The 26836-nt window shown below is 43.0% G+C and overlaps 1 protein-coding gene across 2 annotated transcripts in view; it reads right to left on the minus strand.

Annotated features, from left to right (window-relative positions):
- Positions 1–26836, minus strand: part of METTL24 (methyltransferase like 24) — a 109586-nt gene that overhangs the window by 36387 nt on the left and 46363 nt on the right. For both annotated transcript variants that reach the window (XM_055000929.1, XM_055000847.1), the window contains exon 4: positions 21411–21636. In XM_055000929.1, coding sequence (XP_054856904.1) covers positions 21411–21636 — 226 coding nt within the window. The remainder of the gene's footprint in view (positions 1–21410; positions 21637–26836) is intronic.

Below are 26836 nucleotides of genomic sequence, written 5' to 3' on the forward strand. Positions count from 1 at the left end.
TTTTTAAATTCAAAGTGCAAAGTGTGCAAACATTACATCCAAAACAAATGTTTGCACACTTTGCACTTTGAATTTAAAAGAGACTTGTTGAGACCAATTTACGGTTTAATTTGTCATAGGGGACCTTTGCTAGTTATTACTCATATATATCCCCTATTCTTTGGCCTTTTTTCTATTTGGTCATGGGGATTTCTCGACAAACCTGAAGGAAGTCTCAGGGTTCCAGAAAAATCTGAAGCCTAATAGCTTTCTTAGCTTCAAGAAAATCTTCAGAGGAAGATCTGATCCCAGCAGACCTGATAAAAACATTTTCCAGCTGGTGGTCCCCAATACTTGCTTTTTAAAAAATCTATTCATGGATTAAAACTCTCCAAAACATATGACACAACACCTGTAACTTTAAGAAAAGAATGCCCACTGGACTGTCAGTGGCTGTTTAGCATTTCTAAGCAATCATAACAATATTACCAAGCCTTCCAAGCTTTGGTTTCTGTAAAGAAAAGTGGGGCAAGCAGGAGTGGACTGAACCAATCCTGGAAAAGATCCCTGCTCCCCCTCTACTGACATGGCTCTGAAGGAGGAGGACATGCTGGGAGCAGGCCCAGCAGTGATGACAAGAAACACACTATCCACACAACTTGGCTTGGCCCAGCAGCGGCAGCCACCACACAGCTCAGCCTGGCCCAATCTGCCAGTAACCGCTGTGCAACTGAGCCCAGCCACCATATAGCCCTGCTAGATCTTTCCTAAGGAGAAGCTGCCAGGTAGGGCTGTCAGCCCCCTTTACCTGAAAAGTGGGGGATGGGAGTTGGTCAGCAGGTGGGGAGGCAATATACATTCCACACATATGAGTAGGGTTGCCAGGTCCCTCTACCCTCCTGCCCTGGTACTTACCTTGTGCTGGGCATGACGTACTTCTTCACATGCACACAAAGCACACGCATGCCCTGGGACTGACGTGATGACATCACTTCCAGAAGTGATGTCACCATGCCGGCCACACGAGCACTCCTGCACTCCACATGGGGCCCATTTGGCCCATTTGGGGCCCAAATTGGCCCAAAACGAAGCATGGGAATGCTCCCGGGGCTGGCATGACATCACTTCCAGAAGTGACATCACTGCACCTGTTGGGAGCACGGGTGCAGCATGTGTTCCTGAGGTGCCTGCTAGTAGCAGACAACCTCTGAGAGCTTGCCATCTCCTGCCGATTGCTGGGCAATCAGAGGACAAGGAGGCAAATCTCCAGGAGTTTGCCCGCCACCGGCAGGTACCTGGAAACCCTACATACGAGCCCTGGTGACATCACTTCTAAGTGAAAACTGAAAACTGCAGGGACTCAGCTGGGCCGAATTCAACCTCAAAGATAGCCAACTGGGCCCTGCTGACACCCCATAGCTTCTGGTTTTCAAATGGAAGAGATGTCACTGGGGCCTCTGAGCACACGCACCATTTCGCTGCATGCTCTGCTGGTTCCCAAACTGCACCCCCCCCCCCCACTGGCCAGGTGAGCGAGGCCAGGGGTAAAAGATGGGGGCAGGGCCTCACTGGGTGGCTGGTAACCCTACTGGGAGGAGTAGGGAAGGAGAGAAAGCTGAAGACAGATGAAGATAGGTGGGAAAGACAGAAGGAAGCAGGCCCGCTGGCAGCAGCCACTGCTCTACTGGGCCCCGCCTGAAACATACTGTCAGCTACTGCACAACTAGGATCAGACCAGCACTGGAGGCCACTGAGCAACTAGGCCAGACTTTTCCAAGAGAGAGGCTGCAAGGGGAAGGGAAGAAGGGAAAGCTGAAGACAGGACAGATAAAGGTAGGTTAGCTAGTGGATGGAGAGAAGGAAGTAGGGAAGGGATATTGGGGCTACAGGGAGGAGAGAAAGGGGAAATAGTGTGGGAAAGGGATAGGAAGAACATATAGGGGAAAGAACTTGTGGGTCCACCACTTGCAATTTTATAAAACCCTGTAAACGTCTTCACCTGTGAGCTTTTGGGCTAATGCATTCAGAGGAATTGGGCCATGCATTATACTTGAGGAAGGGGTTGGCCCCTCAAACTCTACCAGCCTCCATGAGAACTTTCCCTGATCTAAAAATGTGTACTCTAGAGACATTACTGAGGTGGTTGGTAGATAATTCTGCTATAGAGTCTCTGTGGTCTCAAAGCTTTTGTAGAAATAATTGAGCTTTTCTTACGTAAATTTCTTTCTTGCTATGAAAATTATTACACTGCAGGGAATAGCACATTAGCATGCCACTCATACTCTGCTGCACAAACTAAATTTCAGACAGTGTAGAGGCCTTAAAGTGGTGCTTAAAAACTATACTAGCCTGCTCTGCAATCATCCATTAATAAAAATGAGCAGCTGCTTGCCCAGTGCATTTTTATGCCCACTGAGCTTTGCAGAAGACACTATGGGCTGGAGAAAAGGATTCTACTAGCAATGGGTATGATCTCTAGACAAAGGTAGGCATTGACTTCAATGGGAAAAATTAAACATGCTTAATTCTCTCCCTGAACTGAATAGTGCTTTAATTTAGTAGACTATGACTCCAATGGATTTTCTCTCACACACTCACTCACTCCAGGAAAATAAACAGAAAGAAAATAAAATAATCCTAGAGTCCTGGCAAAAGGCATATATGCAGCATCCTTGCTGCACTTAAGCAGGTCTATGTCTGCCCATTATCCAGATGGGATACTTCCTGAAGTTTGCTTTGAGTTTCATTAGGAGTAAAAGGTGGTGTATAAATGCAATCAAACAAAATTGACAAATGTAATAAAAAGCCCTTTTCTGGGGGAGGGGGGGAAAGGAGGAGATGCAGATCTAGGACCATAGCTACACAGGACATTAGGAAGAAATGCCCCCTTAGAAATACACATACCCCTTCTGTGGCTTTTCAGATTTCATTTCTAAGTAAATATCTAGCCTTTAAACTTGTAGAGGTAAAGGGAAATGTGCAAGCAATTCTTTCAGAGTATGGGCGTCAGCACAGACTACTCCAGCATGCTTGTCTTCCATCAGTCAACTCCTTACTAGTCGAGTTTCTTCTCTTCTGCCCTGTGCAATCCCTTCCTTTCCTTCTTGTTCCATTTTATTTCCTCTTTAGTAACAGTAACAGGGCCCAAGCATTATTTTGGGGGGCCCAGTACAAACTTGCAAAATGTAAAGAATAAAGCACCTGGGGTACACAGCTAGAGGACAGACATCATTTGCAGATGAAGAAGGATATGAGAGAAGAAGAGCGCCACTAATTATGTACTGCTTCTTGGATGGACGTTAACACCCACTGGACACTGCTTACTTAAATATACCATGGTTGTAGCCCTAGACTGTTCTCTTGAGTTGAGGGCACCAGTATGTTTGATACTTAAATATATGGTCTCAGGGTGCATTCTTGAGCTTTCTTACCTAGCAAAAAATGTCTGCTGAATTTACTATTCAAGTGCAGATGAGAGCTGGTAGGTATGGGGGTTGGACTTACCAAAGGCAACCAGTATCAAGCTACAATGCTCGCTGTTTATCTAACTTCTCTAGCATCCCAAGTGCTGACAATGCAGAGGCCACTTCTGCCCCCATTGCTACACTAATACTATGCAATACCAGATCTGTTAGGAACAAGGTTGGTTGGATGTTGCAGGAAGAGGAAATTGATGTGGCTTGCATAACAGAGACGCGGCTGAAGGAAAATGTCATGGTGTATCCGTCCCAACTAACTCTCCCTGGCTATGCGGTCCTACACCAACCTCACTATGGTAGCCAGTGAGGAGGGGTTGCTATTATTCTTTGTGAGTCCTTCAACTTCCGCAGGCTTCCAGTACAAGCTATACCTGGTATTGACTGTATGCTCCATCTATGGGAACTATAGATTGGGTATTCTGCTTGTTTCTAGACTGCCCAGCACTCCAATAGGCACCCTTTCTGAGTTGGCAGAGCGGCTAGTGTATATGGTGTTGTAGACACCTAGATGTTGTTCTGGAGGACTTCAACATCCATGCTGAGTGTTCCAAGTCAGGTCTGGTCCAGGAATTTGTAGCTTCCCTGGAAACCCTGGGTTTCCCTCAAATAGTGACAGACCATACACATGAAAGAGGCCATACCTTGGACTTAATATTTTGCACTGAAACTTTGAGAGAAAGTCTTGTTTCAGCATAGGAGATTCAGCCCAAACCATGGTCAGACCACCATCTGCTGAAGGCAAAAGTGAATATGGCCCCAATCCCCTGCAAAATGGGGGGTCCAGTTAAAATGATTCACCCACAAAGGTTTGTGGATCCTTCTACATTCCAAAATGTCTTGGGGGATTTTAGAATTCCAGACACATATTCTATAGAAGCTGCTGTAGGAGCCTGGAACACAAAGCTCCTTGAAGCTATTGACATCATTGCTCCTTGTTGACCCCTCCAGCCCTTGGGACAGAAGCCAGCCCTGTGGTTTACCATGGAGCTGGGTGACCTAAAGTGGGTTGGAAGATGCCTAGAAAGATGCTGGCGGAAAACTCTCTCCGAAACTAACAGAGCATGCTACAGAACCCATTGGAGGACCTATGAAGCTGAAAAGAAACTTTATTTCTCAGTCAGCTAGTTCACAACCATCCCAATTGTTTAAGGTAACTCAACATCTTCTAACCCCTAAATCTGAACCTTTATAGTCTCAAGAACAGACAATTAGCTGTGAGTCCTTTGCTAAGATTTTCACCAATAAAATAGCATGAATACGCTCTGATCTGGATGCTAGCTGTAATACAGATGAGATGGAACAAATGCTTAATACACTTCCTCACATATGGACTGCCTTGAACCAGTTACAATGACAGCTCTTAACAGGATCCTAACATCTATGAAAGCCACTACTTTTGCACTGGATCCTTGCCCATCTTGGCTGTTAAAATCAAGTAAGGACCATATAAGTGAACCACTGAGGTCTATTGTAAATCAATTACCAACTCAGGGAATCTTCCACTGGCCACTCAAACAGGTTGTTATCTATTCGCTAATTTTAAAAAAATCCCTAGACAAAAATAATGTGGCTAATTATTTACCAGTCTCTAATCTGTCCTTGCTGGGCAAAGTGATTGAGAGAGCAGTAGCTGATCAACCCCAGGTCTTCTTGGATAACTCTAGTGTTCTGGACCCTTCCCGGCCTGGATTCAGACTGTTGGTATCTGATAAGCCATACGGATAGCCTACGAGGGGCAGATGTGGAAGGGCCTTGAGTGCAAGGGTTGCTGGGCAAACAGGAACAAATGGACCCTTGGAGTGCAAGAGAAGATACTGCATAGAGGCTTGTCAGGTAAAATTATGACTGTATGGGTCAGCCAATCAGCATGACCAACTCATCTCCCACAATGATCTTTGAGGGGGGAAACCTTCAGCAATGTGAAACTGAACTGCCTTGGGGATCTTTCCACATGGGAATAGAACTATGGGGTCTTGTCCATACAGTCCTAGTGCCTTCGTAATGTACCACATCCCAAAGGCCTCAATCCATGTCTTCCTTTGTAACCTTCTGTGTCCCACACCAAATGATTGGTGGTGACTAGGGGTGTACATGCTGGAAATATTTGGATTTGGAACATTTGGAAACACCCAAACCCCGAAGCAGCAAGCCCCTTCAGATTCGGGTATTTGAATCGCTTTGGAATGCTCCATAAAGATTCGGAGCATTCCAAAGTGATTCAGGGGGCTGAGTATTCCATCACTCCCCCCCACTCCCAACCCCCCACTTAGCCCCCCTCCCTATCAGCTGGCAGGCAGCTGGCAGCAGGGGGGAATTCACCCCTGCCGCCTGCCAGCTGATAGTTTAAAGGGCCCTGTCCTGCCAACAAGCAGCAGGGCCCTTTAAAAAACCCCACAACACCCAGCCCCCAGCCCCGCTTCCCGCCCCCACACTTACCGTTGCTCAGCTGTGGAGCCTGCAGCCTCTCTGCCACTTTGTTCACCCACCGGTGTTGGGGTCGAGGAGCTCCTCGACTCTGACATCGGCAGGCGAATGGAGCGCCCAGTGGGGAGGTGCAGGCTTAAGCCTGCAGCCTCCACGCCGCATCGTTCGCCTGCTGGTGTCAGGGTCGAGGAGCTCCTTGACCCCGATATCAGTGGGCGAACGGAGCACATGGCTGGGGGAGGTGCAGGCTTAAGCCTGCAGCCTCTCCACCCCTCATTTGCTCACCGGTGTCGGGGTCGAGGAGCTCCTCGACACTGACATCGGCGGGCGAATGGCACGCCCGGCAGGGAGGTGCAGGTTTAAGCCTGCAGCCTCCCCGCCATTGCTGGCCAATGTTATATCATCATACGTTAATTTTGCCCTCTGCAAGAAAGAAGAAAAATCCCATTTTATCTCCTCTTATGTTTGCACATTCTCTCTCTCTCTCTCTCTCTCTCTCTCTCTCTCTCTCTCTCTCTCTCTCTCTCTCTCTCTCTCTCTCTCTCTCTCTCACACACACACACACACACACACACACACACACACACACAAACAAATCAATGATTTTCAATGACCCCTGTTTTTTCTTATTCTTGAAGAACAAATATTTTCAACTTGTTTATGCTGTTTGGGTCTTAAGCAGTCTCTTTCTGTGTACAAAACAAGGTTTACACATTACAGATGTGTAGTGAATGTGCTTACCTGGGGGCTAATTAGAATGGGAGTGAAGTTATTAATTAGCACAAAGCAATATTTAAACAACCCCACCTCTATACATTGTAACTCTGTGCAGTCAACAAGCTTTTATGTGTTTGGTTAGCCAGCATTATCACTAGCATTAAGACAATTTCACTTCCTTAACTGAGCAATGGGAAGATCAAGGAACCTTTCAGAAGGTCAGCTTCCTCAGGATCAATGGAAATATATGCCATAGATAGATTTACAACTAAATACACAGAAGAGGTGTTACACAGAAACAAGAATGCATTGACGGTCAGTGACAGGATAGCAGCAACCAGTCCATGTTCCCAATCAGCTGTCAGTCTGGAAGCCTCTCCACAAGCCAGTCAGCCAACCCTTCTTGCTCCTACTCTGAGCTCTGAAGAGACTCTGACCTTCTGTTGGCATGGACATAAGCATAGCTTTGGGTACTGTAATGCACGGAAGTTTTCTTCAAGTTGTTCTAATAAAGCTAGACTTGGCCCTGCATTTATGGAAGACTTACAGCAGCTGATGTACCACAGTAGTCAAGGGCGTGAGCCACAGACAACCTAGTTCAGCTCTCAGTTCATCCATGGCCACCTCTTAGTTGAGCCATTTTTTCTTAGTTCTCATCTCACCTGAAACAAAAGGTTGATAATAGGCTACCTTGCTATATTGCGGCATTTCTCAAACTACCCACTCACCCTCCATGTGCTTTACTTTGCAGGAATTACCACATGGCACCAACCACCTATTTAACTTGTGAATGTGCAAAGACTCTTTTATTCAATGTATCCCTTACACCAGCCTTGTCATACCCTCCTTATCTTGCAACCAAGACCACTAGATTTCCTCCAGAAATTGACTTGAATGAACCAGAAGTGAGCAGCATTTTCCTCTAGCAGGTACAGTTTACCCTTAGGGGAGATACTCAGCCAATGCAGTAATGTGAAACAGTTTGAGCACTTAGAAAATACTATCCAAATAGTATTGCATCTGAAGAAGAGAACAGTGATTCTCGAAAGCTTATGGTACAGTAAAGTTGGTTAGTCTTAAAGGTGCTACTGGACTCTTTTCTATTTTTGCTACTACAGACTAATACGGCTCAATGATTGTGCTACAGGTGTAGCTGGACACTCCAAAATAAGCCAAGCTACACACTACAAGTGAAGGCCAAATCAACAAAATACCCTGAGTCACCAGGAAATCATAAGAACATAAGAACATAAGCAAAGCCATGTTGGATCAGGCCAGTGGCCCATCCAGTCCAACATCAGTTAGCAAATATTTACAGGCCACGAGGAAGCTGCCAGGCCACAAGAGAGTGACAACATCAAGCACCAGAACACAGAGAATACTAGAAAGTGCACAGAAGAATTTTTCAACCCAAGTAAAGTATTCAACCACCAAATGTACTGTAAAGTCCTGAGAGGAAAATAATTTGCCAAGCTTAACAGTTCACTCACCAGACTGAATTCAAGGCTTTTATGCAGCTTTTATGTTCCCAAAGTCAGACTTGACAAATAATTTTCTCCTCAAGAACAGCTTCACAACCCAAATGCACTGGGCCACTGAATTGGGCACATCTCTAAAAATATCTTATTACACTTTCTAGGGGGGAAGTCAAGCTTAAGTGTGAAATTTTATGAAAGTTAACAAAAACTATTACCTAGCAAGTTCTCCACAGACCTGCCATGGTGTTCCTGTGGTTCCTCCCACCTCCTCTTTCTCCTCTTTTCCTTGTTGGGAGACAGTCAGGAGAAGCTAGAAGGATTACACCTATGCAACCAGGATTGGAGATAAATGCCAGCTACATTCCAGCTACCATCACTATATTAACCCTAACAGATACAAGCAATCTCACTAATATGAGGATAACAACTGACAGCTGATTTAATAGCACAGATAAAACAGGAGACTTGAAACAGCATACAATAACTGAATTAAAAATGTAACAGCTCTGGACTTTCATCACACTTCTGTGGTTTCCATATTGCAAGATACTTGCACCAGTCCAGTGGCTGTGATCTCCTAAGGTGTCGCCAGAGGTTGGTAGGGGCCAGCTCACCCTCCAGGGTCTCACTCTTTTGGGCCACAGTCCTGAGAGAAGAAGGGATTCAGATCACCAGTACCCTTCCTTCCTTGTTTCTCCCTACTGCTTTCCCTTCCAGCAGGTTAGGAACAGGAGGAGCTAGGGTGGATCCTCCTTGGCTTCAGTCCCTGACCTTTATGAAGCAGGCACTTATTGCCTATGCCCTCCTCCTCACCTGTGGAAGTAACCCTGCACAATGGAAGCAAAAGCAGGGTACGGCTGCTAGCTGGGCACAGTCTTTAGTATAGCCAGCTCTGCCTGCCTAGTCTGGCCCATTTCCCCTGCCCACTCAAGCGTTGGGCCAAGAATCAGTCAGGCCCTCCCTGCAGGCCATTTTCCTGTTGCCTATTAGATGGGGTTGCATTGGGACCAGAGCTGTATCTACCTGTATCTCTGGTGTGTCTCGTGTTTGTCTTCTCTTGCACAGCTGCCCAGAGCAGAGAAGGGATGGATGTAGTCAGAGATGCCAGTGTTGCCCATTCCATGTCTGGGATTCCTGATAGGTTTGGGGGTGTAGGGACTGTCCCTGGACAGCAGTGTATCAGGCCCTTTCCACAAATAGTTTTGAATCACTATCCCAGATCTTCTTCTGGTTTCAGTCTTGTTAATGGTGATCCCTGCTCTCAGAGAATTCCCTGATTCTTTTGGGAGATATTTTTTGTTTTTTACAAACACAATCACTGATGCCATGATTATAAGGGATGGATTGGTGCTGGGAAAGAAGGGAATCCTAATGCTTTCCCTCATTCATTTCCCAGTTTAGCAACCCCTAAGCTGTATTTTGTCTCCACCAGGGAAAACTTAGGTGGGAAGGTACAATGGTATAGTCTGATCTCATCAGATCTCAGAAGGAAGCTAAGTAGGGTCAGTACTTGGATGGGAGACCACAAAGGAAGTATCTGCAGAGGAAGGCCATGACAAACCACCTCTGTTCCTCACTTGCCTTGAAAACTCTTTGATGGGGTCACCATAAATCAGTTACAACTTAATGGCACAAACACACAAAGGGAAAACTTACTATATTCCCAGTAATCAAATTCCAGATGGTCCTCCCAGAATTATACCTGATCTCCAGATTACAGGGATCAGTTCCCATATAGGAAACGGCAGGGTTAGAGGATGGACTGCATGGTATACAATAAAGTCTAGCAGAAACTGAAGTGCTGCCAGGAAGCTAAGCAGGGTCAGTACTTGGATGGGAGACCACAAAGGAAGTCTCTGCAGAGACCCTTCCCCCTACTTCACCATCCACAGGTACCACCCCTAAATCTCCAAGCATTTCCCAAGACAGAGTTGGCAAGACCAACCCTCATTCCCAGCAATCTCACTACAGTATAATAGAATCGTGCTTATAAATTTACAGTGAACCTGAAATCCTAGAACAAAATAGAGACAATCAATAACCACAATGATTCCTTGATGCTTACTAAATCTATCTTACTATAAAAGCTAGCCTTTTCCCCAGTAATGCATGTTAGATCAAGAAGCCATAAATACATTAATTTTGATATATTAAGTGGAAACACCTGCATCAACTTGGCTGCCAGGAAATGGTACGTTTGCCGCAGAAATAACATTTGCTAGGGGGCTGACAGATCATCAGGCAAAGCTCACACATGGTAACAGTTAATGTACAAAATTAAGGTACAGTAATCATCACAATGTTCATGAGCTTACACCAAGGTTCAACTTGGTCCTGTTTATGCAAGCATCATCTCGAACTGAACTTGTGTCATGGGCAACGAATCTTGCATGAACCCGTAATTCAATTATAGAGCTGAAGACAGATGTTTCTTCTGAAATACATACTGGAATAGTTTGGGATTTATTGCTTTAACATAATGAAATTTTTAATAGAACTTTAAATTGTATTGGTAGCTATTTTCCAAAAACGTTTTAAGGAGCAACTTATATTAACAGCCTTTCTTCCTAGTCCTGCCCTTTCCTATCTTCCATTTCTGTTTGGACATCACATGCATATTCACATCTGTCAGGCTTATTAATAAGTATGAAGCCACCAGTATTTGCTAGAATAATCCAACTCTGTGCCAGTCACCTTTATCCTAACAGCATATCATGCACTCCGTCCCCTATTCGCCAGGGTCAGCCCCTATTTTCTTGTACCTGCCAATGGTTCATCACAGTACCTATTTTGTCTCTATTTTTTCATTTAGAAATGCCTTAGTAAAAATTTTAAAGTAACTTGCTAAAATTGGCATCCTCCTAGAAAAGGTTTTGAATGGGGCATGGATATATCTTGCATCTAGAGCAACAGTAAATGCATGTGCATGAAAACGACTGGAATTCCAGTTGTGTAATTTGAGCTAAAAAGCAGCTGTGTGGGGCCCAATCTGGACCAGGTCTATGGAGTCGAGGAAGGGAGACTTAATGTGTTCCCTGTGCCCTTGCCCTTATTGGACCCCCTCACACACACCTTTAAGTTCCTATAGGCATAACAGAGGAAAACAGCCTTTTTCCTATTGTGACTGAAAGCAGACTTGTGGGGCAGGGAGTTCCCAATAGAGGAAATGGCCCAATGGGCAATAATTTGTGAGTCCCAGTCAAGAACCCAGCACCCAATGGCTGCTTTATTAAGAACATGTTGGGAATTCTAATTAAAGAACTACAGTGGCATGTATAGTTTGGGACATGACCCTCATGACACTGCAGTTCACATTCAGCAACAGCATATTTTGAACTGTTCTCAACTATTTTAGGATAAAATAGTTACTTTAACTTTTAAGAAGCACCCTTCTGACATTTAAATCTCTGAAAGCCTGCCTATTGCAAAACAGTATCTAAAACATCATACAGTAGAGGAAGGAGGGTCTTTGGAAGTAATCCTTGGTCTGAGAATTAGGATATTATAAACATGTCCCTATTTTTGTCTGTGAAATATTGGGGGCTATGTATTGTTTGTATAACAATAAGAAACCCTGATCTTCAGAATTTACTGTCCTAAGTTTTAACAGGAAAGACTTTAAAGGGAAAGGGGTAATAAATGTTACAGTGTCAAGATCATACATTCCTTTACAGAAACGTATTCCAGGAAACTGAGTCTTGCTTTATGATAATGGGTTTCCCCTACAATTTTGATAAAGTTTCCTACCTTTCAAACTTGATTTAAGGCCAAACCACCATGACCTGGATAGCCTAGGCAAGCCCAGTCTCATCAGATCTTGGAAGCTAAATGAGGTCAGCCTTAGTTATTGAATGAGAGATCTCCAAGGAAGACCAAGAGTGCTATGCTAAGGCAGGCAATGGCAAACCACCACTGTTAGTTTCCTGCACTGAAAACCCCAGGAGTCACCATAAGTCAGTTATGACTTGATGGCACTCTCTACCACCATCAGGGCCAAACTAGATGTCACAGCAGCACTCACTCCTGCGAAAGATCCTTGGAGTCCCGCAATGTATCCAAAATGCCCTTCTTAGACTAGAGACCTAGCTGATCCCCTTGGAGACTCATATGTGTCCACACATCTACCTATTGGTTAAAACTCATCTTCAATCTGGTGGGTTTAGTACCCTTGATCCTTGTCGATAGCTGCTGTTCAACGAGACAAAGAGGAATCGGAAACACCAGGTATTGTCTTTCCCCCAAGTTTTATTGCATCTTGAGTACCAAAAAGCAAAAGAAACAAACAGCAGCTCTGGGATCACACTCTACAATCAGAAAGGGTACAGGTACAAAAATATCCAATTATTCTGCAGTATGCCAAATGCTTCCGACTAGCAGATTAGCTTAGATTCCCCAATATTGAGGAATTTTTACCCTTGCACACTTCAACGATCTACCTTTAGTTCTCCTGGAAGGCAGATACCATTGTGTTCCACCCCCTGAACAGCTCTGCCCATGCCATATAGGGAAAGTAGAGTCCATTGAACATGTTCTGCTGCACTGCTCATTCTATAACGATATCCAATCTCAAGATATAGCTCCAATTTTGTCAACTTTACCAGGAAGATCTGAACAACTTTATGTCTCCTTCCTTCTTGCAGACTCTTCCCAGGAGATAACCAATAAAGTTGCTAAATTTTGCCTTCAAACGTGTGGGATATGCAAACAGCTGACTGAGCCTCTTCATCCCCACAATCTGCGTTCACTGCTTTGTGCTTGCATTTGCCTTTCCTATTTTTTGTTATTTTATTTTTACTTTATTTATTATTATTATTTCCGTTATCAATTTTTATCACTGATTATTGATTTTCCAGAGTTGACCTTTCATCGTAATAAACTTGCTTGGCTGATTAAATTTGATTGATTGATGTCACAGCATCCTCATAGCAGCTACAAGGACACCACTGCCATTTTAAAGGGATTTTAAAATGCTGTGAGGGCCCAATCCTGATCAGGCCCACAGCTTAGCATTCATCCCTCCCCTGCTGGCACATTTTTTCAAGTGCTGAAACAGCTGGGGGAGGGAGCATTTCAGCAGTTGATAAAGGAAGAACAAGAGTACTTCGGCCTGCCGTTGGGGCAGTTTAAAATCACTTTTAAAAGGCAGCAGAATCCTCATGGCCACCACCTGGATGCTGTCCCATCTAGTTTGGCCCTGAGAAACAGCACAAATCTTTTTCTTTTGCATAACTATCACTTTAAGAGTCTGCAAGCCTTTATTATTATTTTTGCACGTGAGCAAACTCATGCTTATCAGATCCCTCCATGTCTGTTGTAATTTGTAATAAAATAAATAAATTCAGCAGTTCTGTCTTACAACATCATCACTGATCTTTCTTGTGCCTCCTGGGTGTGTGTTTTTGTTTTTAACTATTGTAGTTGAGAACCATTAAGCTTTTACCCGAAAATACAGTGCAGGAGGAATAATTATTGTAAAGCGGGGAAGCCAAGGATTCCACCTTTATTCCCCACTCCACGGAAGTGGACATAGTGTGCACAGAAACACTTCTTGGGATAATCCTGTTTGGAAGGAGGGTGAGCTGAATGATCATGTCAGGCACACATCTGCAGGTTCACTTTCTCTGCTCGCCGCCCCTCCTGCTGACTGGGAAATTAGATCACACAGTGAGGTGTCAGGCTGTTATATCAGGAGGTTTCTGATTACTGACCAGCGTCTGAGCATTTAAATACAAATGAGAGTTCAAGGCAAATCTCTGTTTTAAATTTCCACCTACTCATTTTCACCACACTCTTCCTTCCTTCTCATATCCCAGAACTTAAAATTATTTGTCATTCTGCCTGATGAAGATATCTGGGTAACCTGAAAATGCTTCCTCCACCATCAGAAAATCTAGAGTAAAGTATATTTCATGAGCCAGTTTGGTGTAGTGGTTAAGAGTGTTGGGACTCTAATCTGGAGAATCGGGTTTGATTCCCGACTCCTCCTCTTGAAAAAAGCTGGGTGACCTTGGGTCAGTCACAGCTCTGTCAGAGTTCTCTCAGCCCAGCCCACCTCACAGGGTGATTGTTGTGGGGATAATAATAACATACTTTGTAAACCACTCTGAGTGGGTGTTAAGTTGTCCAAAAGGGTGATATATAAATCAAATGTTGTTATTATTATATATTATTATTATTACTACTACAATAATGCACATTCTGCACAAGTACTGAAATTGGTATTAGGCACAGAATTCAGCCTAAGAATCATAGGGCCATCCTCATAAGCTGCCTAGAATCTCAGCTTCAGGACTTTCTTCGCTGCTTTGCAACAAGATGCTGAAAGCCAAAGCACACACAGCTGAGCATGTGCTGATGCCCTACATGTGACTAACTTGGCTGTAGATGCTTGCCATGAACGTGAGCTGCTGCTCACCTACTGCACCTACTGCATAATGACATAATTCTGAGGATGGGCTCTCAGCTTGCAAGTTCCTAATAGAGATAGGCACAAACCAAAAAACAAACAAACCATGAGACTCGTGGTTCGTGGACTTTAACGAACCAAAAACCACGAACTGGCACGGAACTGGGGCCAGTTCATGGTTTGTGGGGTTTAAATACCCCTTTCCGGCCGCTTAGCAGCAGCAGGGAAAGAGACATTTAACAGTTTAAAGGGCCCTTTCCTGCCTTGCAAGCAGCAGGTCCTTTTAAATTATCAGCTGGCAGGCAGCAGGGGGGGATTCCCCCTGACTACCAGCTGATAGTTTAAAGGGACCTGCTGGTGGAAGGGCGCTTTAAACTGCCCAAACCCCACCCCCCATCCCCATCCCCACTCCCCCAGACCCAACCCCACACTTACCTTAAAGAGGCCTGCATCCTCCTCCTCCTCCTCCTCCTCCTCCTCCTGTGAGGGACGACAAGGCCGTTTTTGGCCTCCTCCGCCCCTGCATGGGCCCACAGAGGGGCAGAGGAGGCCGAAAATGGCCTTGCTGCCCCTCAAATGGCTGCGGCGCAGCCATTTGAGGAGCGGCAAGGCCATTCTCTGCCTCCTACGTTCCTCTGTGGGACTGTGCAGGGGCGGAGGAGGCCAAAATTGGGCCTTTAAGTGTGGGGTTGGGGCTGGGGAGGCTGGGGCTCAGGAGGTAGGGGGGTAGAGGGACTGGGGTTTGGGCAGTTTAAAAGGACCTGCCAGCGGCAGGTCCCTTTAAATTATCAGCTGGCAGGCGACGGGGGGGGGGGGACGACCCCCTGCTGCCTGCCAGCTGATAGTTTAAAGGTACATGCCCTTGCAAGTCCCTTAAAGTGGCAGTTTAAATGTCCATTTGGCCATTTAAACTGCCCCTGTAATACGACCCAACGGACCAGTATAAAGTTCATGGAAGTTCAATGAAAAGAGCTTCCACGAACGCTGGTTCATGAACATGAACCATGAACCAGCCTGTTTTGTGGGTTTTTTGGGGTCATAATTAGGTTTGTGCCCATCTCTAGTTCCTAACCCTTGAGGCCTGAAAACATGTGCCAGTATCTGGTAAAACCCCCAGAAAGAAATAGCAGGATTTCCAGTGCTCAGAGAGACAAATCTTCAGTGCTCTACAGAGTTCTTTGTCCACCCCTATAAGTTGCAGAAGCAGAATAAAACTGAAATGTAATGTTATGTTGCCCTCAGAATTTCATGCTCACTTTAGATTGCTTGGCACAGAGATACAACTTCATTTTACCGCACACTGGGATGGATCCCAAAAACTCTAAGTGGAAGAAAAACAGTAAGTAGGACTGTTGCATAAATGCTCCAGAGCTTGTCTAAGAGTTCACACAGATATGTCATAAGTTGATTCTATTGCAGATCTCATGCTTTTGTTACAGCAAAATGTGGCATGACATCTCTTGCAAGTGATATCTCTTTCCTCAGACAATGTTCTAGCCTAAGACGTAAAAATGTTCTGCAGGTGGAAGACATTTTCTGCATATTAAAGGGTACCTTTGGATCCAGCCCAACATATACAACCCTGTTCCTAGCAATAACTGTTTTATATCAAAGTACCGTGCCACAGGGATACTCAACAGAATACAAAATGTAGTTCAGCCGAGCTAAAAAGGAAAAAAACCCTTCCTAAAGCATAACAATCCATTGCAGAGGAATTCTAGTCTAATTATTTTGTGGTCCTATGCTCAAAAGGCATGGCCCAAAAGCACAAAGGGATTTATGGAGAATGAAATAGACTTCTATGCTATAAATTTCTGTCATGATCAACAATTTTTAAATTCTGCAGGATTATTAGAAATGCAAGTCACAAACACATCACTGGGAAAAGAAGAAAAAGTAAACTAGAGCTGGAGACAGCTACTTCACACAAATGTAACATTCATGCAATCATCTGACAACACACTTTAAGCTTCGGGGACTAGGCCATTTGAGTTTTTTCCTCTCCATCAAGTATTTGAAGAAGAAAAATATTTCTAGGAGGAGCTGAGCAAACAGGCACATGATAAATTGGCAGTGCTGACATAGCAGCAGTCCTGACAGGAAACAGAGATTCTAGAAATAAACAGGAGCTGTCAACATTTCCATGATTCCGTTGCCCATATTAACAATTCTTTCCTTTCAGGTCAAACTCATTTTTTCTCAAAATTCCCTAAAATTGAGATTTCTGAAAAAAAATCAAATCATCTGCTTCCTTTGCTCAGTTTATGTTCTTTCTTGTCTTTCCGTTGCCTCCAAATACTTTGAAAAGGCTAACACTATAGTGAACATTACCATTCCATTTGCAAGCTTTTTCATTTCGCTTCTGCATTATAGCCTCTCTATTCCAACCTATAGCTTGTGTCTCTTCAGCAGGATACAATCCTGCTTTGGAAAGTAGGGCTGCCAAAATCCACACTGTCATTACATTACAACTGAGAGCAGAACCACAAGTGACAAAAGGCACAGATTGGACACTTGCCAGCTTCCCTCAAGTTTTGATGGGAAATGTAGGCAGTTTGGCGGAATGTTGGACAAGTGACAGTTGAAAAGTCCATTGGACAGCAGTCAGAGAGCGAAGCTGCGAGACCAGGATGCCTACATTTCCCATCAAAACTTGAGGGAAGCAGACAAGTGTCCAATCTGTGCCTTTTGTCACTTGTGGTTCTGCTCAAAGAGAAGCCTTTCCTAGCCTGCTGCTGCTGTTATGCTTCCCTGTTCCTGCTTTAGAACCCCATCAGAAAGCAGCCGTTAATTGGCTGGAGACACATATCAGAGTAATAATCACCAGCATGAGATACGGATTATGGCTGGCAGTTTTCTTCTCAGATGGTGCTGAATGCTATGGTTATGCATACACCATCAATCTGATTAAAACGCAGAACAAATTCTGCTCTGTGAAGCTCAAGGAATACATGCATTAGATTTGATTCACACATGCATGCTCATCACATCACATCACTTAAACAGTCAAATCTAGAAAGTTTTTCTCCATATTGGAAAAATATGTTTGTTTAAGTTGACATTGGGTAATATGAAAATTCTGTCTATTCACACATCTAAACCATTGTTTGATTTTGCAGATAATGAGTAATATATACACGTGTGAGAATCAGCCCCAAAAGAAAGTTTTAAAAGAACAAGTTTGTATGGGTTGCACAGTATGGTGGTTAAATGTATACAGATGTGAAAATGGAAGTGAAACAACCAAATATAAAATGCTTTCCAGTGCAATCCTAAGTAAAGTTACTCCAGTCTAAGCCAATTAACTTCAGTGTGCTTAGACTGGAGTAACTCTTCTTAGGATTGCACTGTTCATGTACCTCAAAAATATATGCTGAACTTTAGATCAAAATTCTTCAGATCTCAGTTATGACATAACCAGTCTATTGTGCCTATTGGCAGCTTAAAGGAGTTCAGAACAGGAAGAATACAAGAAAAGACTCACAAGAGGAATGCAGGCATTTTTATGGCAAATGCTTTTTTAATACACAGAGAAAATTATTTTTTATGAAAGAATGTTTTGCACTGTAGCAATTTCTAAGGAAGTAGGAGTGAGTTTGATAACTGAAAAAAAGATTAGGGGGGAAGGGACTGCTAATATAAAGTAATTTCAAAGCACTGGCCTAGTTTTGTGACCACGGACAATGTCAGATAATGAAAGGACTCAGAGGTGGGCATGGCCAAAACACAAACCAAAGTCCATCACAAACCAGGCTGGTTCGTGGTTCACAAACCGGCAGTTCATGGGAGCTCATTTCTCAAGAACCATGATGATTTTTAGACCAATTCATTTGGTTCGTATTTCGGTTCATTGCTGCAGACAGCCTGGTGCCAATCAATTTGTTTCCTAGACAACAGGAGGGGGGATGGGCTCTCTGCATACCTTCTGCTGACCTGGAAGTGACATTTTCACAAACTGAACAAACCAGTTCGCTAACTGGGACAAGTTCGTGAAAGTTTGTGGTTCGTGAAACGTGACGAACCATGAACCGCACGGTTCAGAATTTTCCCAGTTCATGCCCATATCTAGTCTCAGTATTTACTGTGATGCATTCTTAATGAATAACAACTCCCTGGCATCTCTTTGCAATACACATGAAGGAATTGATTTTATAATCTGTGGTGGAATTTTACATGAGAATTGTAAATTGTAAAACAGGAGGAAGTGATCTTGTAAACGTTACCTGAATAACATTATCGTTGCCTGGTGCGAGTATGGTCTTGATTGTAGACATCTTTGGGTTACACAGCTAAGTCATAGTGGATTTTGGTCATTTTGTTCCCAGCCCACACTGGCCACCTATATTTTTAGGAAAATGCAGTCTACTGCACCAGATGAGGAGGATGGCATGGATATGGCTAGGGATATAGGGGAACAGCTGCTGGTCTTGACCAAAAAGATCAGAAACATGAATCTCTCAGCTAAACATGCCAAAAGGGGAGTCTAGAGGCCCAGAATATAACAGCCTTGGGGAGGGATAAGAAACAAAGGAAGAACACAATAATACAGTATTTTGTAGATTGGAAACCATCTAACACACATTAAAGGATACTATGTGTTGAGGCCCAGGTGCAGAGGCATCTGAGAATGGCAAGAATCTCCAACTTCACAGAAGTAAAGATAAGATTTCAAAGATGGGGTTGTATTGGTTGATGGCCAACAAATATTTGTATGTATGAGAAACTTGTAATCACTATTTTTAAACAGATTATGTTATGATAAAAAGTAGTGAGAATGAACTAATAGTTTTTTATATACGCTTTAAGATATTAAAGTATAGCTCAATTTTATGGTGTTTGAAGTTATAGTTAGCCAAGAATGTTTGCCCTTAGCAAGTGGGACAGCTAGCTGAAGCGATTGGGAGCTTCTTCTTAGAAACGGCTGATTGTGACCTGCTTATCTTTGGGCAAGATATTTTTATGGACTCATGTAATTGTCGTCCTTTAAATATCAGTGGCCCAGTAACAGACGGTATAATTTTCTGTTGATTTAGACAATGTTAAAATGCAAAATAGCTAAGCTGTAATAAAGAATAAAATGGAAGAAAAGATTCTCTAAAATGTTGAAGTGTACCTCTTGCCAGGAAATAAACTATCTGATATAGGAAAGCTAACTAGATGCTTAGGATTTCTTAAGTGCATGCCTATATTTGAATCAGGCCTGAGCAGAGTTATCCAGAACATTCACTCTAATTCCCTATAATCCATTATAGATTGGATTTTAGTACTTTAGCACACAAAATGGCATGGGTATGAAATGAGTGTGAGCTCCGACTCACAAAAGCTTATGATGGAACATTTATTTTATTTACTTAATTTATACTCCACTTTCTTCCTCAATGGGGACTCAAAGCAGCTTCCAACATTGTGCCCTTCTCCAGTTTATCCTTACAACAACTCTGTGAGACAGAATGAAATTTGTTAGCCCTTAAGGTGCCACTGGACACCTGTTTTATTTTACCATTTCTCTTTGTGTTTGTGTATATTTCTTGGCTACAAGACACATTCACAATGTAATTCAGCTGTTAAAAAGAAAAAGCTCCACTTTCCACTTCTAGAAATTTTAAAATAGCCAAGACAGTGGAACTAAGCACTAATGCCACCCTTCCCAACAGCACATTTTCACTTTAATGTAATACTTTACATTTTATCGGTTAGTTTTATAAGCCTGCAAAGTGGTCACCTCAGATGAGTTTCTCCATACGTTAAAAAGGAGCAAAAAGAAAAAGTGGCACTAGCTGTGGAGCCCAAGATGAATTAGCAATTTAATTCATCTCTGCACAGTCTTGAGGGCAGCAGTGACTTGAAAGTCTGCTAACAAATCCTGAACTCCTTGAAGCATGCATTGGTATTGGGTACTACGGCCTTCGCAATGCCATAAAAGGAGGTTAGGCAAGCTTAGAAGATATACTGCAACCCATTTCAAATCAGGGTGCTTTTACTACTAAGTTCACAAAAGAAAAAAAAACAGTAACCTTCTGAACATAAACAATCCTCTTACCATTTCTTTTGTTTCAATAATAAATGAAACCTTTTCTTTACTTTATAAATTCTGAATTTAAGATTACTGTACCAAGTTTGGGTCATTGCTAAAACTTAATAGCGAATAAAGAATGCAAACAGCAAATACTATGAGAGGGAGTAAAAGGAGAGCAAGAAAAACTGTTAGCAACTATACTAGCTTAAAAGTTAAGGGAAATTTGTTTTAAGTCATTACTGTTCCCCATTTTTCATTTTCCTGTCTGCAGCTGGAACTTAAACATCCGTCATGTAATTCTGATTATCTAAATCATGACTATCCAAAGATGCTATATAAGGCTAGCTCAAGGACTTCTGGAACCCTAGGCCAGCTGCTAGCCTACCACCATTACTGCAACCCCCCAACCTCCCCGCCCATGGCCTGGACACGATCCAAGGCACCACTGGCCCTGGGGGGCTCTGAGCCTCAAGTCACCACAAAGGAAGAAGGGAATGGAGTATGCCAGTGGCACAGCCAGTGGCCTCCTGCTCTTCCTTTTCAGGGGCAGAGTGGGGGAAGATGAGCAAGGATATCCAGCTAGCTGTAGGCACCATTCAGGGCTGCCACTTGCCAATGGCAAGCCTCTTTTGGTGTACCTGGTGCCCCTCACCCTCTGGTACTCTAGGTAATCACCTAGGTCCACCTAGTAGGCTGGCCACTTCTCAAGCTGTATATCCACCATGCAACCATAGTGTTTTGTCAGCGTTACAAAATCATACCCAATTATTTTCTCTGGGCCGCTTATACAAATGGGATATGGTTGTACACTGTAGACAAAATACTAGTTCTAGAGCCAAATAATATGAAGACAATGGCTATGTCTGTCCAAGTGCCCCTCAAAGCCATACGAAAAGTAGATGAATTCTTACCTCATGGTGTCCAAAATCATTCAATATGGTGCCAAGTTTCTTAGTGCTGGCATGAAGCTTATGAGCAGCAATTGCTGGATTGGGATCACGCCAATCAATGGATAGGCGATGGTACCAGAGATGTCCCTCTTGAATATGTGCTGGTTTGATGCTAGGGTCAAAGCGATGCACCTCACATCCACTGTTGGCCATACTTAGCTCAAACTGGTTATCATCGTCGCCCAGTCTTAAACCAACAGTCAGGAAAAAGTATTGTTATTTTCAAATAGAAATAAAAGCACAAGGATTCTTTTTATTATTTACATTTTATTCTGGCCTTATTCTCTGAAGCCATGGAATATATTACACCAATTTAAATATATAAATAAACAGCAAAGTGACCGTTGATATCTATCTATCTATCTATCTATCTATCTATCTATCTATCTATCTATCTATCTATCTATCTATCTATCTATCTATCTATCTATCTATCTATCTATCTATCTATCTATCTATCTATCTATCTATCTATCTACTAACTTTACTTAAACCCCATGTTTCTCCCTCAGGGAGACCCAAATTGGCTTACATCATTCTCTTCTCCTCTGTTTTATCCTCACAACAACCCTGCAAGGTAGGTTAGGCTGAGCGTGTATGACTAGCCCAAGGTCACCCAGTGAACTTCCACGACAGAGTAAGGATTCATACCTGGGTCTCCCAGATCCTACTCCAACATTATAACCATTACACCACACTGAGTCTCATGTTGCATTTGTTTAATTATCATTATACAACAGATTGTATTATATTTAGTTTACCTCAGACAGCAATTTCTGATACATTGCATATGTGGGTTCAGTATATCCAAGCAGAGGATAGTACAAGAGAGAACTGCTGTCCAGCTGCATTTCCATGTGCCCCTCTCACCAGTCAGTCTTCACTGACCATGCTGCCACAAAATTGCCCAAAGGGGTTGAGTAACTACAAATGGTGGTGAAACAATCACAAACTGTATCTTGAAGTCTCATTCATATATGCATGTACCCTGCTCAATTTCTCATCCTCGAATGGCTCAAGAGAAATTCAAATCTTTGCGACAACTCTTGGATTATGGTGTTCAGACAGCATTTTCTTTTTTTCCACCTTCCCTCACAAATCCCTTGGGATCTCTAACTTCTCCTAACTGACTAATTTAACAGCCTGTCTAAAAGCCACCTCTACTTCCTTACCAATTACATCCCTCATCTGTTATAGTAATCAACCAAAATTCTGTATCTAAATTCTACATCTAGAGCCACCAAGCCTAGAGTTCAATAACCTTCTTTACCAACAGGAACAGTGAATTCTTAATTCCTTCTGTCTCACAAGTGCAACCCATCCAAACGACATTTCTTTTACTCAAAACACAAGTGTTTGCACACACAAAAAACCCACATTCAATATTACAAAACATTACAAATAATATTTTGTAATATCAAGCAATTGCAAATGGCAATGACTCTTACATCATTACAAAATATTACAAGTATAAAAAAGTCCAATTATATCAGATGATATCTTATTCAGCTACTCCAACTTTTTGTCAGAGCAATCAGCTCCCATTTTCAGCATATCAGTTAGACTTCTTCCAATTAATTCAGACAGGAAAGTCTCTGGTACCCCAGCCAACACACGATATGCAATATTGCTTAAGATTTCCACAGAAGGACCTTCTTTGCTTCAAATGCTACTTTTAATAGTGCTCTGATTTTCTCCAGCTCTCATAGGGGAAAAACCCTAAAAGAAGAGTTTCACTATCTGTGAACTTTTCTATATTTACAGGAAAAGTGTTCTACTATGCATATTAATAGTAATTTTAAAAAAAATTCATAATGCCTATTATTGCATTAGATCTGTTCAAAAATTCCCATTGAAATGGGGAGTGGGGAGAGAAAAGGCCTGGTGTGCCAGCATCATGCCTGCATGCCAATAGTATTTCTGATTTAAACTAGAAGTAACAAGGAATACTTTAGCATTCCACAAAAATTCTGTGGTAAAACCATTGAGTTTTTGAGAAATGTTAGTGCTCCCGGTGACATGCTGTTGTTACTTCCAGGTGCACAGAGAGTGATTATAGTGCATCACCAGAGATGTCATTATGTTGCTGGTGAGAGCTTCCCCAGAAAGGTAAGTCACCTGTCAGTTGCTAAGGGAGCCCTGGAAACCCTATGTTGCATGCTAAAATGTTGGACCAAAGATTCCAGCCTTTCTGAGCCTGCATGCATCTTTGAATTTTGACACAGGGTGGTGCACACAACCACAAAGTAATTGGAAAAGGTAGAACCCACACAAAATGGCTGCCCCAGGAGGCAAAGCCAACCACAAAATGTCAGGGAGCGAGGTTAGTATATCTGTAACTCTCAAGCAGAAGCTCTTATTAACAGAATACCTTTTTAAATAAACATATTTAAAAGTACTTTCTTGCTTATACACAGTTTACCTTCAATAACACAGTGAAGATCCTTGTACTGTGGTGGCAGCTGCAGCCGAAGCAATGTTTCTTAAAATCTGCACAGCCAATCAGATAATAACACAATAACGTTCAATTTATATACTGCCCTTCAGGACAACTTAATGCCCATTCAGACCGGTTTACAAAGTATGCTATTATTATCCTCTCGAGTCGACAATCATCCTATGAGGTGGGTGGGGCTGAGAGAGCTCCTAGAAGCTGTGACTGACCCAAGGTCACCCAGGTGGCTTCAAGTGGAGGAGTGGGGAATCAAACTTGGTTCTCCAGACTAGAGTCCCACGCTTTTAACCACTGCCAGCGCCAGAGTTTCTGGCGCTTGTGGCCACCCCGCCATGTGCGCAATGTCATCATGCAGCGCAAGCCATGGGCGTTGGCCAGCGGATGGTTGGGGTGGCGGGCAGAGGCTGCTCCGTGCTCCTCATGCCGCCCCAGCAGCAGCTTGCAGTTGCTGTGCCTGGCTGGCGCGGCATGGGGCTGGCTGGCTGCAGCAGCTGCAGCCCAGCCACACCAGCTCCATGGCACGTGCCTCCGCCCCCTACACCCCCTCCAGCACCCCTCCAGTGCCCTCACGCCCTGAGGCCACCGCCTACCTGGCCTCAATGGGCATGCCAGCCCTGCTCTTAACCACTACACCAAACTGACTCTCCAATAAGAAGTCCTGCTGAGCAAAAGTCTCACCTGTCCCCACCCACTTTCTAAAAATACCTGATAGGTGCCAGAAAACACATCACCAGGCACCATAAACCCCATGTGTACCATGTTAGGGACCCCTGTGTTAGACAGTGGTACATGTCAGAATTCTGAAACCTGGTAAGAACCCTCTGAAAATGTATTCCTTAACATTGCCTCCAATGGAGCACTGATCTATTTTATAAATGCGCTAACACTTTTATAATAAGCCAGTTTAAAAATGACCATTGTACAACATTAATACATTACACAAAATCCTATCACAGAGTTACACTGCCTTCTCTAAATCAAGGAATACTGCATGAATCTCTATAGATGGAACAGGAAAAACTCATCTAAAAGGTGGAAGCCTCCAGTATGCTCATATGAAAAGCATTCTCCTTCCCACTACAGTCCTTACAAATATGCAAACAACTACATTTCTATCAACATTTCATACAATACAGATTAATTACAGGGCTATCTTTTTTATATTCTGAAACATTTGTTCTCTCAGAAGTTGTCCTCTGGGAAGAGCCCAGCTGGTTTCCATTTCCTCTTTCATAAATAAATACATTAGATAAGAAGCATATTTCAAGGAGATTTTGTCTTACGTTGAACAAGATTACTTTTCTTTGCAATCCCACCAATGAGCATCTTAAAGCAGAGTTAAGTGCCAATGTCTTTGAAAGACTGTAATTGGATTGGAGTCAAAAGGAGCTAGAGCTGATTGCTATGCAATTCTCAATAATTACAACCACACATTCATACTCTTACCCAGACCTTTGCTGGAATTTCTTATGTTCCTTCTCTTCTTTTAGAACTCTACACTATCAAAATAGGAATATATATATATATATTCTAGAAGGAGGACTGCTGCTGGTGAATCAGTGCTGCTCTTCTGAAGTTGACACAGAAGTTAGTTTAATTATTATTTGTTGATACTTTATGTAAGGTCATCTCATGTCTAAAATTGTATCCTTATGTGTGCTGTCAAAAGGAAATCCTTTTACTATCCAGCATAAACAGTATAAAGTAACAGTAAATATACCACACAAACAACTTATCATTCCAGAAGCATAAGAACACCCCCTCCTGCCCCGGTCTGAATATTCCAAGTGTTCTGTTTCCATCAGTGACCAGTCAAGTCTCTAGGAAGTTTACAAGTCAGACATGAAGGCAACTATACCCCCTGGAACAGGGATCGCCAACCTTTTCTTTAATGTGAACTACTCCTGAGTAATGAAAAATATCATAAACCACTCCCCTAACTCCCAGCATGTTACCAAGTTTTGTTCTGTCCTTTAAAAAACAAAACAAAAATACTGATTACAAAGAGAAACAAAAATGAAGCTATGAGAAAATACAATCAAATAAATGCTTTTTTAAAAAAAAGCCTAGAGAACATCCTCTCTCAGTCTTTTCCTGGATCTTCTAGGGGGTTCACAAGCCACTTCACAACAGCCAGCAAGATACCAGTAGCTCACATACCAACTGTTGGAGACCCATCTGCTGGAATCTGTATAGAGATATACTGCCTCTGAATATGGAGGCTTAATCTACCTGCATCCATTTCTGATAAAAACATGCCTGGCCACCTTCAACATGGAGTCCTCAAAGACATCCCAACCCTCAAAACAAATCGTTGTGTTTACTCTTAGTTTGTGCCACATACTCAAGGGAAGGCAAGGAAAGTCTAAAAAGATGTCACCAGGTCATTGCACTGTCCTTTTACTACACTTCCTTCAGTTCACTGGCTCTTCAATGGGTAACTCCCAGATTAAGTCTCTAACATAGCTATTTAAATATACTATTTCCTCAGCAGATTTAGGCCCACTAGCAGGAACATCTTCATTACCATAACATACATTTATTTAGCCAGTTCACACAGGTTCTACATAGCTACAGCAGCAATCCTCATTCTGCATAAACGTTCTCAGGATACTGGCCTGGATCCCATCTAAAACATCCATGGACTGAATGACTTCCATGCACAGAAGCATGACTTTCCTACTTGCTCCATCCTGCTGCAGCCCAAAATGCCCTCTAAAATGCTTCTCCTGGGAGATGAGGGACCACCAGAAGCAGCATAAGGGGTGAGCTGGAGGGCTGCCAGAGGGGTGAATTGGCAAAAATCATACACCTCTCTTGCGTGCATGGATCTCTTTGACAGGACCTAACCTAATGACTGTCTACCATGAGTGGAGAAGGTCTTGTGTGAACCGTAAGTGGAAGAAGTCTTGTGTGGTTAAGAGCGGCAGGA

This window comes from Eublepharis macularius, chromosome 1 (genome assembly GCF_028583425.1).
Source record: "Eublepharis macularius isolate TG4126 chromosome 1, MPM_Emac_v1.0, whole genome shotgun sequence".
NCBI classification, from domain to species: domain Eukaryota; kingdom Metazoa; phylum Chordata; class Lepidosauria; order Squamata; family Eublepharidae; genus Eublepharis; species Eublepharis macularius.